The 16,991-nt window shown below is 39.0% G+C and overlaps 1 protein-coding gene across 6 annotated transcripts in view; it reads left to right on the top strand.

The window, feature by feature from the left end:
• Window positions 1-16,167, top strand: part of LOC137620650 (toll-interacting protein-like) — a 92,510-nt gene extending 76,343 nt beyond the window's left edge. For all 6 annotated transcript variants that reach the window (XM_068350981.1, XM_068350985.1, XM_068350986.1 and 3 more), the window contains 2 exons: window positions 167-331; window positions 13,609-16,167. In XM_068350981.1, coding sequence (XP_068207082.1) covers window positions 167-331; window positions 13,609-13,722 — 279 coding nt within the window. In that variant the 3' untranslated portion in view covers window positions 13,723-16,167. The remainder of the gene's footprint in view (window positions 1-166; window positions 332-13,608) is intronic.
• Window positions 16,168-16,991: the final 824 nt, after the last annotated feature.

Below are 16,991 nucleotides of genomic sequence, written 5' to 3'. Positions count from 1 at the left end.
ATAATCATAAGCAAATTGTTGTATAAATAACTCAACTGCTCATGATGATATTTATAACTTCAAGAAATGTGAACTTGTGTTTAGCTTCAAGGTACATTTTGAAACCCAAAGTAAAGTACTGTATTTATTTCCTATCCCAATTAATTGACTTAATCTTTTTCTTCAGACTGCTCCAGCTCCTGTAGCTCCTGTTGTAATGATGCATAACATGTACCCATGCTCAGGATTTTCTTCAGTGCCTGTATATACCATGCCACCAGCATCTCAGCCACCACCCAATACCTCACCTCAGCCTCAGCCTCAGCCTATATCAGAGGAGGATTTGAAACAAGTAAGATTTACAGTCTATTTATGAAATAATAGTTTAACGTTGCATTATTTTATGCCTATACAGTGAACCCTCATTTATCGCGGTAGATAGGTTCCAGACCCGGCCACGATAGGTGAAAATCCGCGAAGTAGTGACACCATATTTACCTATTTATTTAACATGTATATTCAGACTTTTAAAACCTTCCCTTGTACGTAGTACTGTTAACAAACTACCCTTTAATATACAGAACACTTAATGCATGTACTACAGTACCCTAAACTAAAACAGGCACAAATATTAAAGGCGATTTTATATCATGCGTTTCCTAAACACGCCAAAAAGCAAGATAAAAAATGGCAACCAATGTTTTGTTTACTTTTCTCTGATCATAATGAAGAAACAAACGCATTTACTGTACACATCTGTGTATAGGTTAGTTTTTGCATCGATTATATTGATTATTCAGTACAGTATGTTGATTTTGTTATTACCAATATGTATATATATATGGGTTATGAAAAAAATCCGCGAAGTGGTGAATCCGCGATGGTCGAACCGCGAAGTAGCGAGGGTTCACTGTACATCAAAACAAAATAGATTTTGATCTGGGAGCTAGGTTTAACAAGCATTTGGTGTAAAAGTTTTTTTCATTTGATCGACCATAGCTTGTATAGAAATTCCTCCAGGATTTTCTCTATTACTGCCAAGGGAGCTACAAATATGATTCTAACACAGGTAAAGCAGTAGCCTAGGCTAAACTAGGTAATGCTTTCCCAAAGCTGTAGCCTAACAATATCCAACAAAGTTAAACCAACTCGTAGAATCCAAAGAAATAAAAGTTAAAGTAATATAAATAAATTTTGCATTTAAAACAGAACACCTGGAAGCTACAGTAGGGTCCCGAATTATGCGAGAATTTGGTCGATGAAAGGCCTCGTGTAATTGGAAATTCGTATATTTCGAAACACATCATGGCGGCAAACAGCAACCTACCCGTCAATTTTTTTTTCACTCCATTTCTAGCTTTCTAGCTATATATATACTGTATATACACTGTGTGTGTGTATGTATGTGTATGTATGTATGTATATAAATATATATATATATATATATATATATATATATATATATATATATATATATATATATATATATATATATATATATATATATATATATATATACTGTAGCTTTTATCTTAACAATACTGTAAGAAATCCTTCTTATAGATTTTTTTTATAAAATACCGTACAAAATTTCTTTTATGGATAAATAAAACAATAAAAAGTTGTTAAAGTTTTGATAATTTTCTATGACTGTAGTATTTACTACTGTACTATGCATAACTTACTGTTTTCAGTATTTTCCGAATGATGTAGAATTATTTCCTATAGATACAAAAAACAAAAAAGGGTTTTCAAGGTTTGATACTGTACGTATCTAGCAATAGTTAAAAATTACAGTATAGTACTGTATATCCATGATGACACTCCCACACGTAAACACGGCCACTAGGCACAAGTGTGCAATAGGCTGCTGTACGATAATCACGGTTTTTTTGCCCTGAGCGGTCATTTCACTAATGATAATTTTTCAAAGTTAATATCATTTCTTTATGCTTATAATTCGTAATTATAGTTAAAAGTAGGGATATTAATTAAATGGTTGAGTAAAAAAAACAATTAATACTACTATTATTTCATTTCAAATGGCTACATAATACTGAATATTCTAATGGGTTCTTTTTATCTTCAATCGTAAATCTTACGCCTGGATAAGCAACAAAAGGAAAGGGATAGGTCTCTCTCTCTCTCTCTCTCTCTCTCTCTCTCTCTCTCTCTCTCTCTCTCTCTCTCTCTCTCTCTCTCTTCATATCGTTTCCTGTATAGTTTTCAAATATGTTCGTCATACATTTGTACATTATTTATCCACTTTATTCTCTCTCTCTCTCTCTCTCTCTCTCTCTCTCTCTCTCTCTCTCTCTCTCTCTCTCTCTCTCTCGGCGTTTCCTTTCCCTTTATAGTTTTGTGAAATTTCGTTGTCCAGTCATTCGGTAATGAGAAGTCATTTTCGCTTTCGACATCGAAAGGAAACTTTGTTTCTTCAATATACTCATCACTGGAGGATTCAGAACTAGTGCTCTCATTATCAAACAGGTTATCATTATCAAATTCCACAACAAGAATATCATTTATTTCATCTAAAGAAATAACCTTCCTCTTTAGACCTTTCATTACAAAAGGAACAACAAATAACCACTTATGCATGAACGCCCGATCGCACTGATAGGAAACCAGTTCAAACCAGAGTTTTGTAACATCAAGCAGCTACCTTCAGAAAAATAGTTGCCAGACATCATATAAGTTTCTATTCACAGTCCCCATATGCTGAGAGTGTTGCCAAGTGGTGATCCTATACTTACTATACGAGTAAAGTAACATCACGAGACTGACGGCTTGAAAAAGGCAATTAAAGTCATGAACGGAATATACAGTTGAAGGCGGTACCGAGTAGATCGTGGTGAACGGTTTATCACAGGTTAAAAAAACATTTTATATAGTTCGGTATTTTCTCTATCCATCCTCTCCCAGAAAACCTTCAAATGTGAATTATCGGAATGTGTGCAGATCTTGGCAGTGCGATAACTAGTTAGCGACTGAGAATAAAAAAAATAAAAAGCCCGATTGACGAATGACGATGCTGATGAAGAGGATATCGAATACCGATTTTTCCCTAATTGATTTTTTCTACGTTCTGTCTAATCCAATGTACAGTACATTCTTATGTAAAGGGCGAACCCCAACATTTCTTGATGCTGCTACACTTTAATTATAGATATTTTACCACCTATTTATAATTTTTATTTATAATAACATCTTTAGTAAAAGCTCTTCAATATCACTTTCAGGAGTAAATGCGTTTATGATCGACGATGAAACGTAAAAAAAAAAAAACGTTTTCCTATTAAGAAGGCGTTTTTTTAGGAAACAAAAAACAACACGAAACAAAATTGCTCATATTTCATATATTTTGATTTTCTAAGGATAAATAAAACATTACTTATAACATTATTATTACATAGTAGGCCTACCTGGTAAGATATCTTTTGCCGCAAAAGTTAACCTATAGACAGTTGTTAAAATTGGTTAGCGAGTTCGTTATGATCGGCGATGGAACGTACTAAACAAAGTAATGGGTTTGGTTGTGGTGACATGTTTGGCAGTAGCATGATATAAAATAGTCTTTATTTTGATGGTTTATAATTTAAAGTTTAATGAATAAGGATTTTTCACCATAATCACAACGTAAGTATAAACATTAATTAGTACAAATATGGAATATTATACATATAGGTGTTGGACAGTTAGGCTAGGCCTAGCGACAAGTTCACACAACAGATGGGCAAACCTTAACATTTTTCATCCAAAACTAGTCTTAAAATGTTTGAACAGAAATCTTTCTCTCACATTCCCCCCCCCCCCCTTCTCAGACATCGGGGAACCATCACCCCCCCCCCCCAATACAATTAAGAAAACAATAGATTTCCTATGCTTCGCGGTGCTTGACTCGCGGATTTAGAATGCTCCTCGCAAATACAGGAAATTTAATTTTTAAAAACTATCGATCGCGTAATTGAGGAATCGCGTAATTAGAACACGTGTAATTCGGGACCCTACTGTATTTGCTATCAAGTACTATAACTCTTTTCTGACTTTTTAGTGATCGATACTAGTATATGATGTGTATGAATTTGTGTCTGCAAGTATAAAGTGGATATTGTTTAAAGGTAATGACCAAAACTTGACAAAATTCTGTACCAAAGTGCTGTGTAAGTGTTATTTAGCAGTAAACTGCAATGGATGTTGAATTTAATAATGTTCTTATTATCCACGATCTCTCTTTCTCTCTCTCTCTCTCTCTCTCTCTCTCTCTCTCTCTCTCTCTCTCTCTCTCTCATGAAATTTCAGTTCCTTGCAAAATTTTTTAATCAATTATAGTAGATTCATTAATAGAACATATAGAGAAAAACATCTGATAGACAGCCAACACGGTTTAGAGAAGAGGTCATGTGTGACAAATATTTTGCAATTTTTCCATAACATATTTGGCATTTATGACAAAAGCAGGGCAATAGACATCATACACCTAGACTTTCAAAAGGCCTTTGATAAAGTTCCTCATAAGAAATTAATGGTCAAAATTAAAGCACTAGGCATCATTGATGAGCCAGCTGAATGGATCGAAGATTGGCTAACAAACGGAAAACAGAGTGGGACATGCAAAAAGACTGTTGAATAAAGCAACCAGCTATGCAAAGGCCTTAAAATCAAAGGTAAATTTACCACAGGAGACATCAACCCCACCTAGCACTGCCAGTAATCCTAAGAAAAGAAATACAACCTCTGATATTAAAGTACTGCATGACAAGGTAATCATATTGCCTTCTGAGGCTCTGCCACAGTGTATTAAAAATGGGTCATTGCCCATTTCTGTACAGCTTTCGTCCCCCATTACCAACAATAGTACTAACCTCTCTCAGGCCATGTCCTTGCCTGATTTGATGGAGATGCCGCCTGACACCAAGTTACCAGGTGCACCTGTATTGGGGAAGGTGCAAAAACCTGGTAGCTCACCACCTACTAATCGGAAAAGAGAGAGACCTCCATTTCTCTCGCCCCCTTCCATAAGAAATATCAAAATTACGACTCAAATAAATATGATGATTTGTCTGATATTTCTGATCTGGAAGTCAATTTAGATAAATCGTAAATTCAAGTGGAGGTCCACCAACCTCCTCAACAATCAGATAAAAAAGACAAAAAGAAAATCATAAATGCTAAACCCAATCTATCAAGACCCTCTTTAATAAAACCACCTAAAAATAGTGTTAGATCAAAACCTGCTAATGGGAAGACTCCATCCAAGGGGTCTACCAAATTATAAACCATAGTTTTTTCCTCCATTTTGCTATGGAATTGTCACGGTTTAAGGGCTAAATATGAAGAACTTAAGCTCCTTATTCATGAGCATTCCCCCATAATTATTTGTCTACAGGAGAGCAAACTTGATCATAATATCCCTTGTCCTCGCGAATATATTGGTTATAGGACACCATATGATCACCAAGTGGGGACCCATGGCTAAAGTCTCATATACGTTCGTCGAGATGTTCCCCAAGTTTCTCTGTCTATTCGTACACCTCTGCAGGCAGTGGTTGTACAGATTGACATAAGGCGAAAATATACAATTTTTTCTCTGTACTTACCTCCAAATGATAACATTTTGTATGATAACTTAGTGGAGGTGATTCAACAACTCCCTCAACCTTTTCTTTTACTTGGAGGTTTGAATTGTAGACATCCTTTGTGGGGTGATGTTTTAGCAAACACGAGGGGAAATATCATATCATTAATTGTGGAAAATGAAGATGTGGGACTCCTTGATACAGGAGAGCCCACACACTTTCATGTCCAGACAAGCACCTTGTCATGTATTGACCTATCAATCGTAAGCTCTAATTGCCTTCGCGACTTCGATTGGAGAACATTAGATGATTGGCATACTAGTGATCATGCACCAATCGTTATAAACACCAACAATGGTTCACCTTTACAGAGATCGCCATGATGGAATCTTGACAAGGTGGACTGGGATAGATTTTGTGAGCTAAGCGAAATTGAGGGGGATGCAGGACAAGTTGAAAATATCGATGATGCCATAGACTTACTGAATGGAACTCTCCATACAGCAGGAGTCAATTCAATTCCCAAAACAACAGGGTTATTCAAACGATGACCAGTCCCGTGGTGGTCTTCAGAACTAACTGCCCTCCTCAGAGCCACAAGAAGATCTCTTACCACGATTGCGTAGACGCAGAACTGATGAGAATTTAATTATGTACAAGAAATGTAGAGCACAGTTCCGTCGTGCCATGAAAGAAGCAAGGCGCCAGTCTAGGATGTCTTTTGTTTCCTCCATTAACAGTAGAACACCACCATCTGCTGTGTGGAGGAAAGTAAAAAAGATAGCTGGCAAATTCACCCCCATCCCACCACCAGTGTTGAAGGTGAATGGTCAGTATGTAACTGAAGCAAATGATGTTAGCAATGCCCTGGCTAATCATTTTTCAAATGTATCCAGCAAGTGTGAAGGAGCCCCTGGTCACTAGTATAGGAGCATTGAAGAAAAGAAAATTTTAAATTTTGCAACAAGAAGGGAAGAGTCTTATAATTCTCCTTTCACTGAAAGAGAATTTGATTCTGCACTTGCTCATTGCAATGATACAGCCCCTGGACCCAATGTATTTCCATATGCAATAATTAAACATGTACATTTTAATACAAAGCTATTCATTTTAAGCATTATTAATAGAATATGGCATGATCATAGTTACCCAAGTGTTTGGGAACTAGCCATTATTTTAGCCTTTTTAAAACCCGGTAAAGACAAGTTTTTAGCAGCAAACTATCGTCGTATTGCATTGACATCTTGTTTATGTAAAATCATGGAGAAGATGGTCAATGCAAGGCTGATATGGTACCTTGAAAAGAAAGGTATTTTATCATCGATTCAATGTGTATTCCGAAAAATGCACTGGACTGATGTGTTGATACGACTTGAGTCTTCTATTTGTGAAGCCTTTGCTTCCAAACAGCACCATGTTACAGTATTTTTTGACCTTGAAAAGGCATATGATACCACATGGAGATATGGTATACTTAAAACCATTCATGAATTGGGATTGAGAGGAGAGCTGCCACTATTTATTCAGGCATTTCTTTCACATAGAGTTTTTCAAGTGAGAGTTGGGGAAGCTCTATCAGAGAGTAAGTGCCAGGAAGAAGGAGTTCCTCAAGGGAGTGTGCTGAGTGTAACCCTTTTTGCACTAGCAATTAATGGGATATCCTCAGCCATTCCCCAGGATTTTCTCTCAACATTATTTGTGGATGATCTCTCCATATCATTTTCCGGAGCCAGAATGGCAATGGTTGAGAGAACACTACAGCTCTCAATTGACAAAATTATCCAGTGGGCCGATATGAATGGATTTAAGTTCTCGACAAGTAAAACTACTATTGTACATTTCTGTCATATCTGGGGAGCACATCCAGACCCGGATATATACATCAAAGGTCAACGGATCCCATGTGTATGGGAAGCCAAATTTTTAGGTTTGATATTTGATTGTAGACATACGTGGATTTCTCACCTAAAAGCGTTGAAAGCTAAATGTGTTGAAGCTCTGAATATTTTAAAAGTATTGTCCCATACATCATGGGGGGGGGACCATAATACTATTTTAAAATTATACAGGGCATGATTTTTACCAAAATTAGTTATGGATGCGAAATATACTCCTCAGCCACCCCTAGCCAGTTAAAAATATTAGATTCTATTCATCATGCAGGTATTAGATTGTCCACAGGAGCCTTTAGAATATCACCTATCACAAGTCTCCTTGTTAATGCTGGGGAGTTGCTTCTGGACATTTATCGAATATCCTCTATTATTCGGTATTGGTTTAGATTGCAAAGACTCCCTAATTCTTTAGCCTTTCAGACTGCAAGCCTTGTAAGGCACTCAACATACTTTGAGTTGCACCCAAAATCTCCTCAACCTTTTGGGTTTCGGGTGAAAAAATGATTAAACAATCTGGATATAATTAGAATTAAGGTGCTTCCATTCAAGGTATCATCAACGCCTCCATGGAAATTACCTGACGTATCTTTTTGTAAATACTTTATTGGAGTTAAGAAGAATATGACTGACTTAGAATCCAGGTCTCTTTTTATGGAACATGTTGCAGAACATAGGGGATGGCTCCAAATCTGATGCTGGCGTTGGATTTGGAGTACATAGTAATGATTTTAATTGTAGAGGTGCACTTCCTATAACAGCTTCCATATTTACTGCCGAACTGTATGGCACCAATGGGAGGAACCCCACCTCCAGGAAGAGAAACTTCTTGCGTGGAAGGTACCTTCCAGACCTCTTTGCTAGAGTCCTGTATCCCGCCCAGGAGGGAACCCAAGGACTCAAAGACGATTCCTAAGTCGTCTTCACGGATCCGTCCAGAGCCAACCAGACCCCGGGAGAACGTCCACGTGTCTCCCCAAGAAGAGCCTTTGGGGACGGGAGACTTAGCAGGTCTTGAATCTGATGAGGCAACTCAACAGGTTCAAGGACCCGGAGATCGCCCCTTGCGAAGGCAAGGATACGGTCCTAGACCAAGTCTATGGTACCCAGAAACCCCCAAGGGCCAGTGCAGCTTTGCCTTGGTCCCAGGGGGTGAAGAGTGCCAGAGACAAGGTCGAAGCTCAGCTCTCGGAACTCGCCTCCTCCAGCCGTTCTTCTGCCGGGAACAAACTCCTCCCACCTCCTCATTTACAGCAGAGGAGGTATTTTGAGATCATGGGGGAGTCCAGTATAGCTCTTCCCCTCCACCACTCGATGGAAGAGCTCACAAGGGGAACTCCTCTTTGAGAAGCTCTCCTCCCGGCAGGTGACATTCTCGGCATCGGAGATCCTTAGCCAGGAGAAGGTCGCGAAGTGTGCCATGCAGGCCACTTCGTGGCTGGACGTCTGGCTGGGTTCTCTGGGCATCCTATTGTGCTCCGACAACTTGTCTAAGGAGAGCAATAGGAAGGCCTTGGAGACCTTCCTCCTCTCGGGTACTCGCTCCATTGAGTTCTTGGCCCACCAGGTTACCAACCTGTGGACCAACTCGATCTTAAAGCGACGTGATGCGGTGACCGAGAAGTTTCATCCGAAGGTCCCCACCGTGGATGTCTGCAGGCTCAGACACTCCTCATCCTTGGAGGAAGCTTGTTTGAGCCCAAGGATGTAGAACGCACAGCTGAGAGGTGGAGGAAGTCGAATTATGATTCGCTCCTCCGAAGGGCCCTCACATCTCGGCCCTACAAGCCTCCAGCTGCACAACAGCATCAACAGCAGCCTTGCAGGACACCGAAGCATGCTCCGGCAGCTAAGACGAAGGTGTCTAAGCCACATCCCTTTCCTGTCAAGGACAAGAGGGGTGGAAAGTCCTCCAGGGGAGGCAGGAATCCTAGAGGGAGCGTCCGTGGCCGTAAACGCTAGGATTGGCAGTCCCCCTGCGTGTCCACCTGTGGGGGGATGCCTACAAAGTTGCGTGCACAGGTGGCAGCAACATGGGGCCGATTCCTGGACGGTCTCTGTGACCGGCCAAGGATATCGCGTCCCATTCACAACATCTCAACCTCCCCTGACAGTGAATCCAGTGTCGTTGAGTTCCTATGCCATGGGATCGGCAAAGGGGCTAGCCCTTCAGGCAGAAGTCGAGACCATGCTCAAGAAGGATGCTCTCCAAGAGGTCGTCGACGGCTCCCCAGGCTTCTTCAGTCGACTCTTTCTTGTAAAGAAGGCGTCTGGAGGCTGGAGACCCGTCATCGATCTCTCAGCTCTGAACAAGTTTGTCAAACAAACTCCGTTCAGCATGGAGTCAGCGGACACAGTTAGACTTGCAGTGAGACCACAAGACTTCATGTGCACAATGGATCTAAAGGACGCGTACTTCCAGATCCCAATCCATCCGTCTTCCAGGAAGTACTTGAGATTCAGCCTAGACAGCAAGACCTACCAGTTCAAGGTACTGTGCTTCGGTCTCTCCACAGCACCTCAGGTGTTCACCAGAGTGTTCACACTGATTTCGTCGTGGGCGCACAGGAACGGCATCCGTCTCCTCCGATATCTGAACGACTGGCTGATCCTGGCAGACTCGAAGTCGACCCTTCTTCGACACCGAGACAGGCTTCTGGGACTTTGCCAAGTTCTGGGGATCATGGTAAATCTCGAGAAGTCCTCTCTGCAGCTGACCCAACGACTGGTATATCTAGGCATGGTATTAGACACCAATCTCCACAAAGCCTTTCCATCAGACGACAGGATAGCAAGGCTGAGGAGTGTGGCAGAGCCCTTCCTCAGGTGGGAAGAGCTTCCAGCCTTATCATGGTTACGTCTTTTAGGTCACCTAGCCTCCCTGGCCCGTCTGGTCCCAAACGGCCGTCTCAGGATGAGATCCCTGCAATGGCGGCTCAAGTCCCTGTGGAATCAGGGCACCGATTCCCCGGACTCTCTAGTCCCTATGGGACCCACGGAACAGGCGGACCTGCGGTGGTGGGTGGCGGACGAGAATCTACGAAAGGGAGTGGATCTTCTCATCCTTCCCTCGGATTTGACACTGTTCTCGGACGCGTCAAAAGAAGGGTGGGGGCCCCACGTTCTGAACCAGTGGGTCTCAGGCCTTTGGTCAGAATCAGAAAAGTACCTACACATCAACCTGCTAGAGAATAAGGCTGTGTATCTGGCTCTTCAACAGTTCCAACGGACCCTGGCGGGCCACTCCGTGGTGGTGATGAGCGACAACACCACGGTAGTGGCTTATATCAACAAGCAGGGAGGTAGCTTTTCACAACAACTATCCTATCTTGCAGTAGAGATTCTGAGGTGGTTTGAAGTCCACTCGATAACACTTATCAGCTCGCTTCATTCCTGGCAAGAGGAATGTGCTCGCCGACAGTCTGAGCAGAGCTTCGCAGATAGTGAGTACCGAGTGGTCTTTGGATCCTCAGATAGCCAACTAAGTCCTGACTTTGTGGGGTTCCCCGACAGTGGATCTGTTCGCGACAGCCTTGAATTTCAAGCTGTGTCTGTACTGCTCCCCAGTCCTGGACCCCAAGGCTCTCTGGCAAGATGCCTTCCAACAACGGTGGGACAACAACGACGTGTACGCCTTCCCACCGTTTTGTCTGATGAGAAGGCCATCTGTCTCTTCCCAGTAGATGTAAAGTATACATAGGCAGTAGGAAGTAGGTTTCTTTGTTTTATATATTGGTTGCCAAGTTGATACTTCCACTTAATAGCTTGTTCTATTCTGAGTTATGGAAATAATACTTTTTAGTTTAAGATTCATATGTTTGTTTTGTTCTTGTTGAACATTGGAATGAAGGATGAGGCATAGCATCATATGAGAGTCTGGACTTACACAGTAGGGACTCATTTACTCCTTATTAAAACATTTAGAAGGAAGTGCTCCCTTTTATAGAAATAAGGCAACATATGGTTAATGGGTTTGTGATGAAATTTATTTTTATAAAATTTGTTTTTTCAGTAAAATGGTTTTTCTATACTCACCCTATGTTCATATGGCTTCACTCTGGAAGCTTGGAGTTATTGACATTTATTCCTAAAATATGAAATAATTCCCATTTTCTTTCCTTCCAATAGGCTCATGCCTCTAGTGAAGTTGTGAAATAATCTAGCAGTTAAAGGCAGGATGCAAATGTAAAAGATGGCAAGTGACAAAATCATCTTACATTCCCAAATCCAACCTTAGAAGATAGTGCTTGTAGTTCACTTAAGCGTCTAGCAGAGGCCGACTCCAAAAGGAAAAGTTTTAGGAGTGAGATGTTTAAAAAAAAAAAAAAAGGTTTCCTAAATGTCTAATTTTTTAACCTTTCAAGTACTGTAAAACAACATTCAAGAGATAGATATGACTATAGGAGAGTTTTTGATACTAAAAGCCCTAAATACATCTGATATAATATCTGAAATGGATAGATCTAATCCCAGTTGTTTGAGTACAGAGTTAAGCATGGATCTTTTTCCATGCATTATTAATACAGAAAGTTTCTTTGCATAAAAAAGAAAGTGTAAAATTTTGACAATGTATTCGAAACTTGTTCTGGTCATTGATACCTTGCTAGATTTGCACATTCCATTACCTTTGATACAGAATTTTCATAGGCTGGGAAAACCCTTTGCTTCTGAGAATACGATGAATAGTCTCCCTGTGGTAAGGTGTAGGATGGATGATTATGGGTAAATCATCTTTGAAATTTGTTGTTTAAGCAGATTGAGTTTGCACAGTAACCTTCTCGGAAACTCGACAACAGATGCTGGAGAACTGAGAATCACTCTATTTGGGACCAGAACAGGAAAACTAGAGCCATCTTGCAGTGTCGAGTTATCCTTATTATCTTGTCGAATTGTGGAAAATGGTGGAAATACATAAATATCCAGATGCGACCAATCTTGTAACAGTAACAGAGCATCTACCTATCAGGCTAAGGAATCCGGAACAATTGAACCAAATACCTCTATCTTTTTGTTCAGGGATATCATAAGCATGTCTACGTTCAGTCGACCCCACCATTTCCCAATTTCTTGACATGCTGGTGGATGTAAGGAAGAACCTGGTTTTTCTGCTTATTTGATAAGCCAAGATGTTCAATTTCCCCGGAATGAATTGCAGAAGGTTTATCCTTCTCAACTTCGTCCAAGTTAACAGCACCTCCACTATCTGTTATAGGAATTAAGCACTTATCTCTAGTTTGATCTGGATGTATGTAGATATGGAGAATCGACTTTTGTGATGTCTTATTTCCTGACAGATGTAATTGATTTAAAGTTGCTCCCCATCCTTCATTTGAAGCATCTGCGAACAGAAAAAGGTCTGGAATCTACATTTTAAAAGAGACTCCTTTTGATAACTGTTGTAGTTGGTTTTCCATCAATGGAATTGAACTCCTGTCTAGATCATCTTGTTCTATTTCAATGTAGATTTAGGCGAGATTGGAAAATCCTCATCATTAGACATTCCATCAGATTGGATTTCTATAAAGAAGTCATGGTCCCTAGCAGCCTCATCCTGAACTTTTGAAACAAAAGAAAAAAGGACTGAATCCTTTTCTTCAGCGGAGAAACCCCGAAAGTGATCATGATTGCCCAGAAACAATCCATGCTGTGGTTGCTAACAGATCCAGAGGAACCCATATTTAAAGTATTGAAATTTAAATGATTAAGAGCAGACTGAAAAAACGAGAGAGACTGGTGCCCCACTGATTCTCTTCTTACCTTCAACCACTTGATTGTCTCATTACTTTACTAGAGGCATGAGTCTGTTGGAAGGGAAGAAAACTGGATTTTTTAAATTTTATTTTAAGAGTGAATGTCAATAATTTCAAGTTAAAGAAAAGGAATGTGAACATCTGAGGAGAGTCATAGAAACATTTTTTTTTTTTTTTTGTAAAAGTATTTTTTGTTTGGATGCAAATTAAGAAGCAACTTATACAGTGCATCAAATTGATATTTTTTGTTTATAAAAAGTTACTAGTGCTAACAATTGTACCAAGGGTCCTGAATGTTACATGGGTACATGTACTCGAGTCAGGAAAGTTTTTTGCTCTCAACATTCTGTATAGAACCTTAAATCATTTCAATATGACTTACCCTTCTTTATATTTTAATATTTTCAGCTTGGCGAAATGTTCCCAGCTGTGGAGGCAGATGTTGTAAAATCAGTATTGGAAGCTTCATTTGGAAACAAAGAAGTTGCCATAAATAATCTCCTTCAAATGCAAGACACATGAATGTAATTGACTAAAAGGGTTTGATGGTGATATATTACATATATTGTGTTTAGGTAAGCTTAATATTCAAACTTTTAATTTATTATGTTACTGTTGTCTGTTTTTAATTGTTTTCACAATAGTATTGCAACTTGCAGTGGCATTGAAATTTTTTTTTGATCTCTCACTCTAGAATAATGATGATAATAAGCAGTTTATTGACACTTAAAACTTTAGAAAGTACATGTTGGCATTAATATTATCAAAGGGCAAGGTTGACGAAAATATTTTGATATTGGGGACCAGGTAATGACTTAGGCCTTCTCTGAACTACCTTTATAACAACCCATGGCCTTCTCTGAGCTACCACTATAACAACCCTTAGACCTAGAACTAAAGTAGCAGCCTCTACATGAATAGGTGTTTCAAGTGAGAGAAAGCAGTGGCAGTAAAGAATACAAGATAGATAAAAGGCTGTACAGTATGCAGTTAACGTTCCATCATCACAGCTGATTTTATAAAAACTCAGACTTATATGTGCATACCCAAGTGAGTAAATTATCATTATAAGGTTTGCATTGACTTATAAACAATTATCTCAGTAAATTTTGTTTTGCCTAAAGCACTATTGTTTTTCTCTTTAATGTGTGATGTGTATTAAAATGTCACCTTTCCTAATTTTCATTTTATACAGGAAAAATTATAAGTGTAGCCTTTATAATTTTTAGCTATTTTAGTTTTTTTTCCGATTTGTTAGGTTATATATTGTCTTGGTTGTGAAAATGTGTATTGTGCATTTAAATTTTTGGTTTTGTGGGCAACTATATTTTAAGTCTTGTGGTTCATTATCAAACATTCATATATGCTTTTAAATTTGATGTTACACTGCATAATCCTAAGTAACAGTAGATTTGAATATGTTAACTATTTAAAAAATATTTCAAGTATTTGTTATTTTTACTGACAAAGCTCCCCTTTTTTAAATTATAAGTCTATCCTATAGTAAACTGTTGAATTTTTACTTTGATTCAAAAGCATCATAGTCAATTCTTGTAAAATGTCTCAAAATGTGGATTAATTTTCCTTAGTTGTAGTCTTTATGCACATACGTAATTCATATTACTTGCAAAGTTTAACATCCTCCATAACAATATTTAGTATTCTTGTTTAGTATCACTAATATTGGACTGCTATAAAAAGTCATAAACAGAAGTAACTTGAATAAAAAGAAGATTATTTTAGCCTGAAAATATTCATGTGGTTCACTTCCATTTAACTAAAAGTACCCACCACAGTTTCATGAATCAAATTGTTGATACTGATGCTGTGCTTGGTGTTTGCCTTTGATTGGCATCTAGCACTGTAAAAAGTTTTCATACTTTTATTCTGTGTACTGTAAGTGGTAATTTGAGGCAATATCTAAAAAAAAAAGTTTGCTTTATTGTCAGATATACAGAGTATACATCATTTAGTAACTAGTTTTATTTAGACTTGATCATCGTATTTTTTAGTAAAGATCTTAATGTAAAAAAGGATGATATTTTTGCATCACCCATTTTGTAACTGAATTTTGACCTTCAGCATTTCTTGTGCATACAAAAATTGAAACGTTAATTTTTTATCTATTTAATGGTATCATTATGCTATTTCTCTTTCTAGTCAGTACTTGAAACATAATTTTGAATTTAGAAAAAACTTGAGTGATGTATTATTGAAGTTTACTAATCAGTGATATAAAGTTGCCATTTCAGTACAGTACAGTACAGTAGTATGGAATTTTAGCGCATTCCACATAAAATGTCTTAACAGGACTTGAGTTCTGGGAATTTTTAAAAGGTAAACCTGATTTTTCTACAGCTCTGAAAGTATTAGTGATATATATATATATATATATATATATATATATATATATATATATATATATATATATATATATATATATATATATATATATATATATATATATATTATATAATATGTAACATTACAAAGTTGTTTCACCCAAATTATGTAGCAGGAAATGATAAAATGTGCATATATATATATATAGTAGACTAAAAATTTTGTGCATATGCGATACAACACTTAATAGCTTTACGTTGTTTTGTTTAGTCTTTCAGAAGCTGAATTTGTATGAAAGGTATGTACAACAATAAATATTTTGCATTGCAAATGGTACCTTGTTTATACATAATTTGATAGCAATTGAAGTATCAGAGAACATTCATACTAAAAATGGAATAAGCGTGGCATGCTGCTAGGAAATTCTAAGCAAGAGTGTGTTTTGGAAACAAATATTCATAATACTCATAACATAAATGTCCTAAGTTTCCATTGTATTCTAGGTTTGCATGACAAAGAAGATTGCTTTTCATATCTGTGTTATTACTGAAAGGGGTGTACTGTATTGAGGTTGCTTTTTAATTACCATCTTGGTATGTCACTTCATTAAATCAGTAAAGAATTTGTGTCCAACTCTTCCTTCCAAGGCACAGTTCTTTGGTGGCAAGAGGTGTGCACTTGTGAAATGAAGAGCTGGAGTATTGCTTATGATTAGGGGCATAATTATAATTTGTTCCAACACGGAATACTTACCTCGAACTACTTTCTTAGGAGTATCTGGGATCTCCTCTCAACCGACCAGAGTTTTGTGTAGTTTACCCTACTCCCGTTTTCTATGAAGGGTAACCTCAGGTGGTGTGATACGCGCCCTGAGGCTAACCCCGGATCAGAGAGCATGCTTGGTCAGGTATCGATCTCCAGTAAGTTCTCTGGTCGCATCGCGATAACATCTCGACGCTCTCTCCTTACCCAGTGCGACACTTTGTGTCCCCGACCCCGTTTGTGTCTTACGCGGTCCCCACGTGGACCATTGTGTTCATTCTATACCCTTTCCTACCCTTCTCCTCTGTGTTCGTCGTGTAGGGGCAGCTTATGTTCTCCTACAGCCACGTGTCCGGAGTGCGAGTCCTGGAACGAGGTGCAGTGGGTGCGCTTCGGCACCAAGAAGAAGAAGACGTCCAAGATGTCACAAAGGAAGCCGAGCCTCTCCTCGTAGCTTACTTCTCCCGATGCCTCGTCGGATGGAGCTTCTCAGCCACCTTCCCTTATCCAGAGTAGGGGACCAGGTAAGTCAGTTGTGGGGAAGAGGCCCATTGCTCTTCCCCAGGAGTCTGAGTGGGTGCGGTATAGCACCAAGAAGAAGTGGGCGGAGGCAGCCGCTGGCTCGACCCGGCAGCATGGCATCCATACCTGGTACCACGACAGCTCCATTCAGGCTTCGTGGTCAA

This window comes from Palaemon carinicauda, chromosome 27 (assembly GCF_036898095.1).
Source record: "Palaemon carinicauda isolate YSFRI2023 chromosome 27, ASM3689809v2, whole genome shotgun sequence".
Classification (NCBI taxonomy): Eukaryota; Metazoa; Arthropoda; class Malacostraca; order Decapoda; family Palaemonidae; genus Palaemon; species Palaemon carinicauda.
The sequence above is the reverse complement of the archived record's forward strand: the minus strand, read 5'-3'. Positions and strand labels throughout refer to the sequence as shown.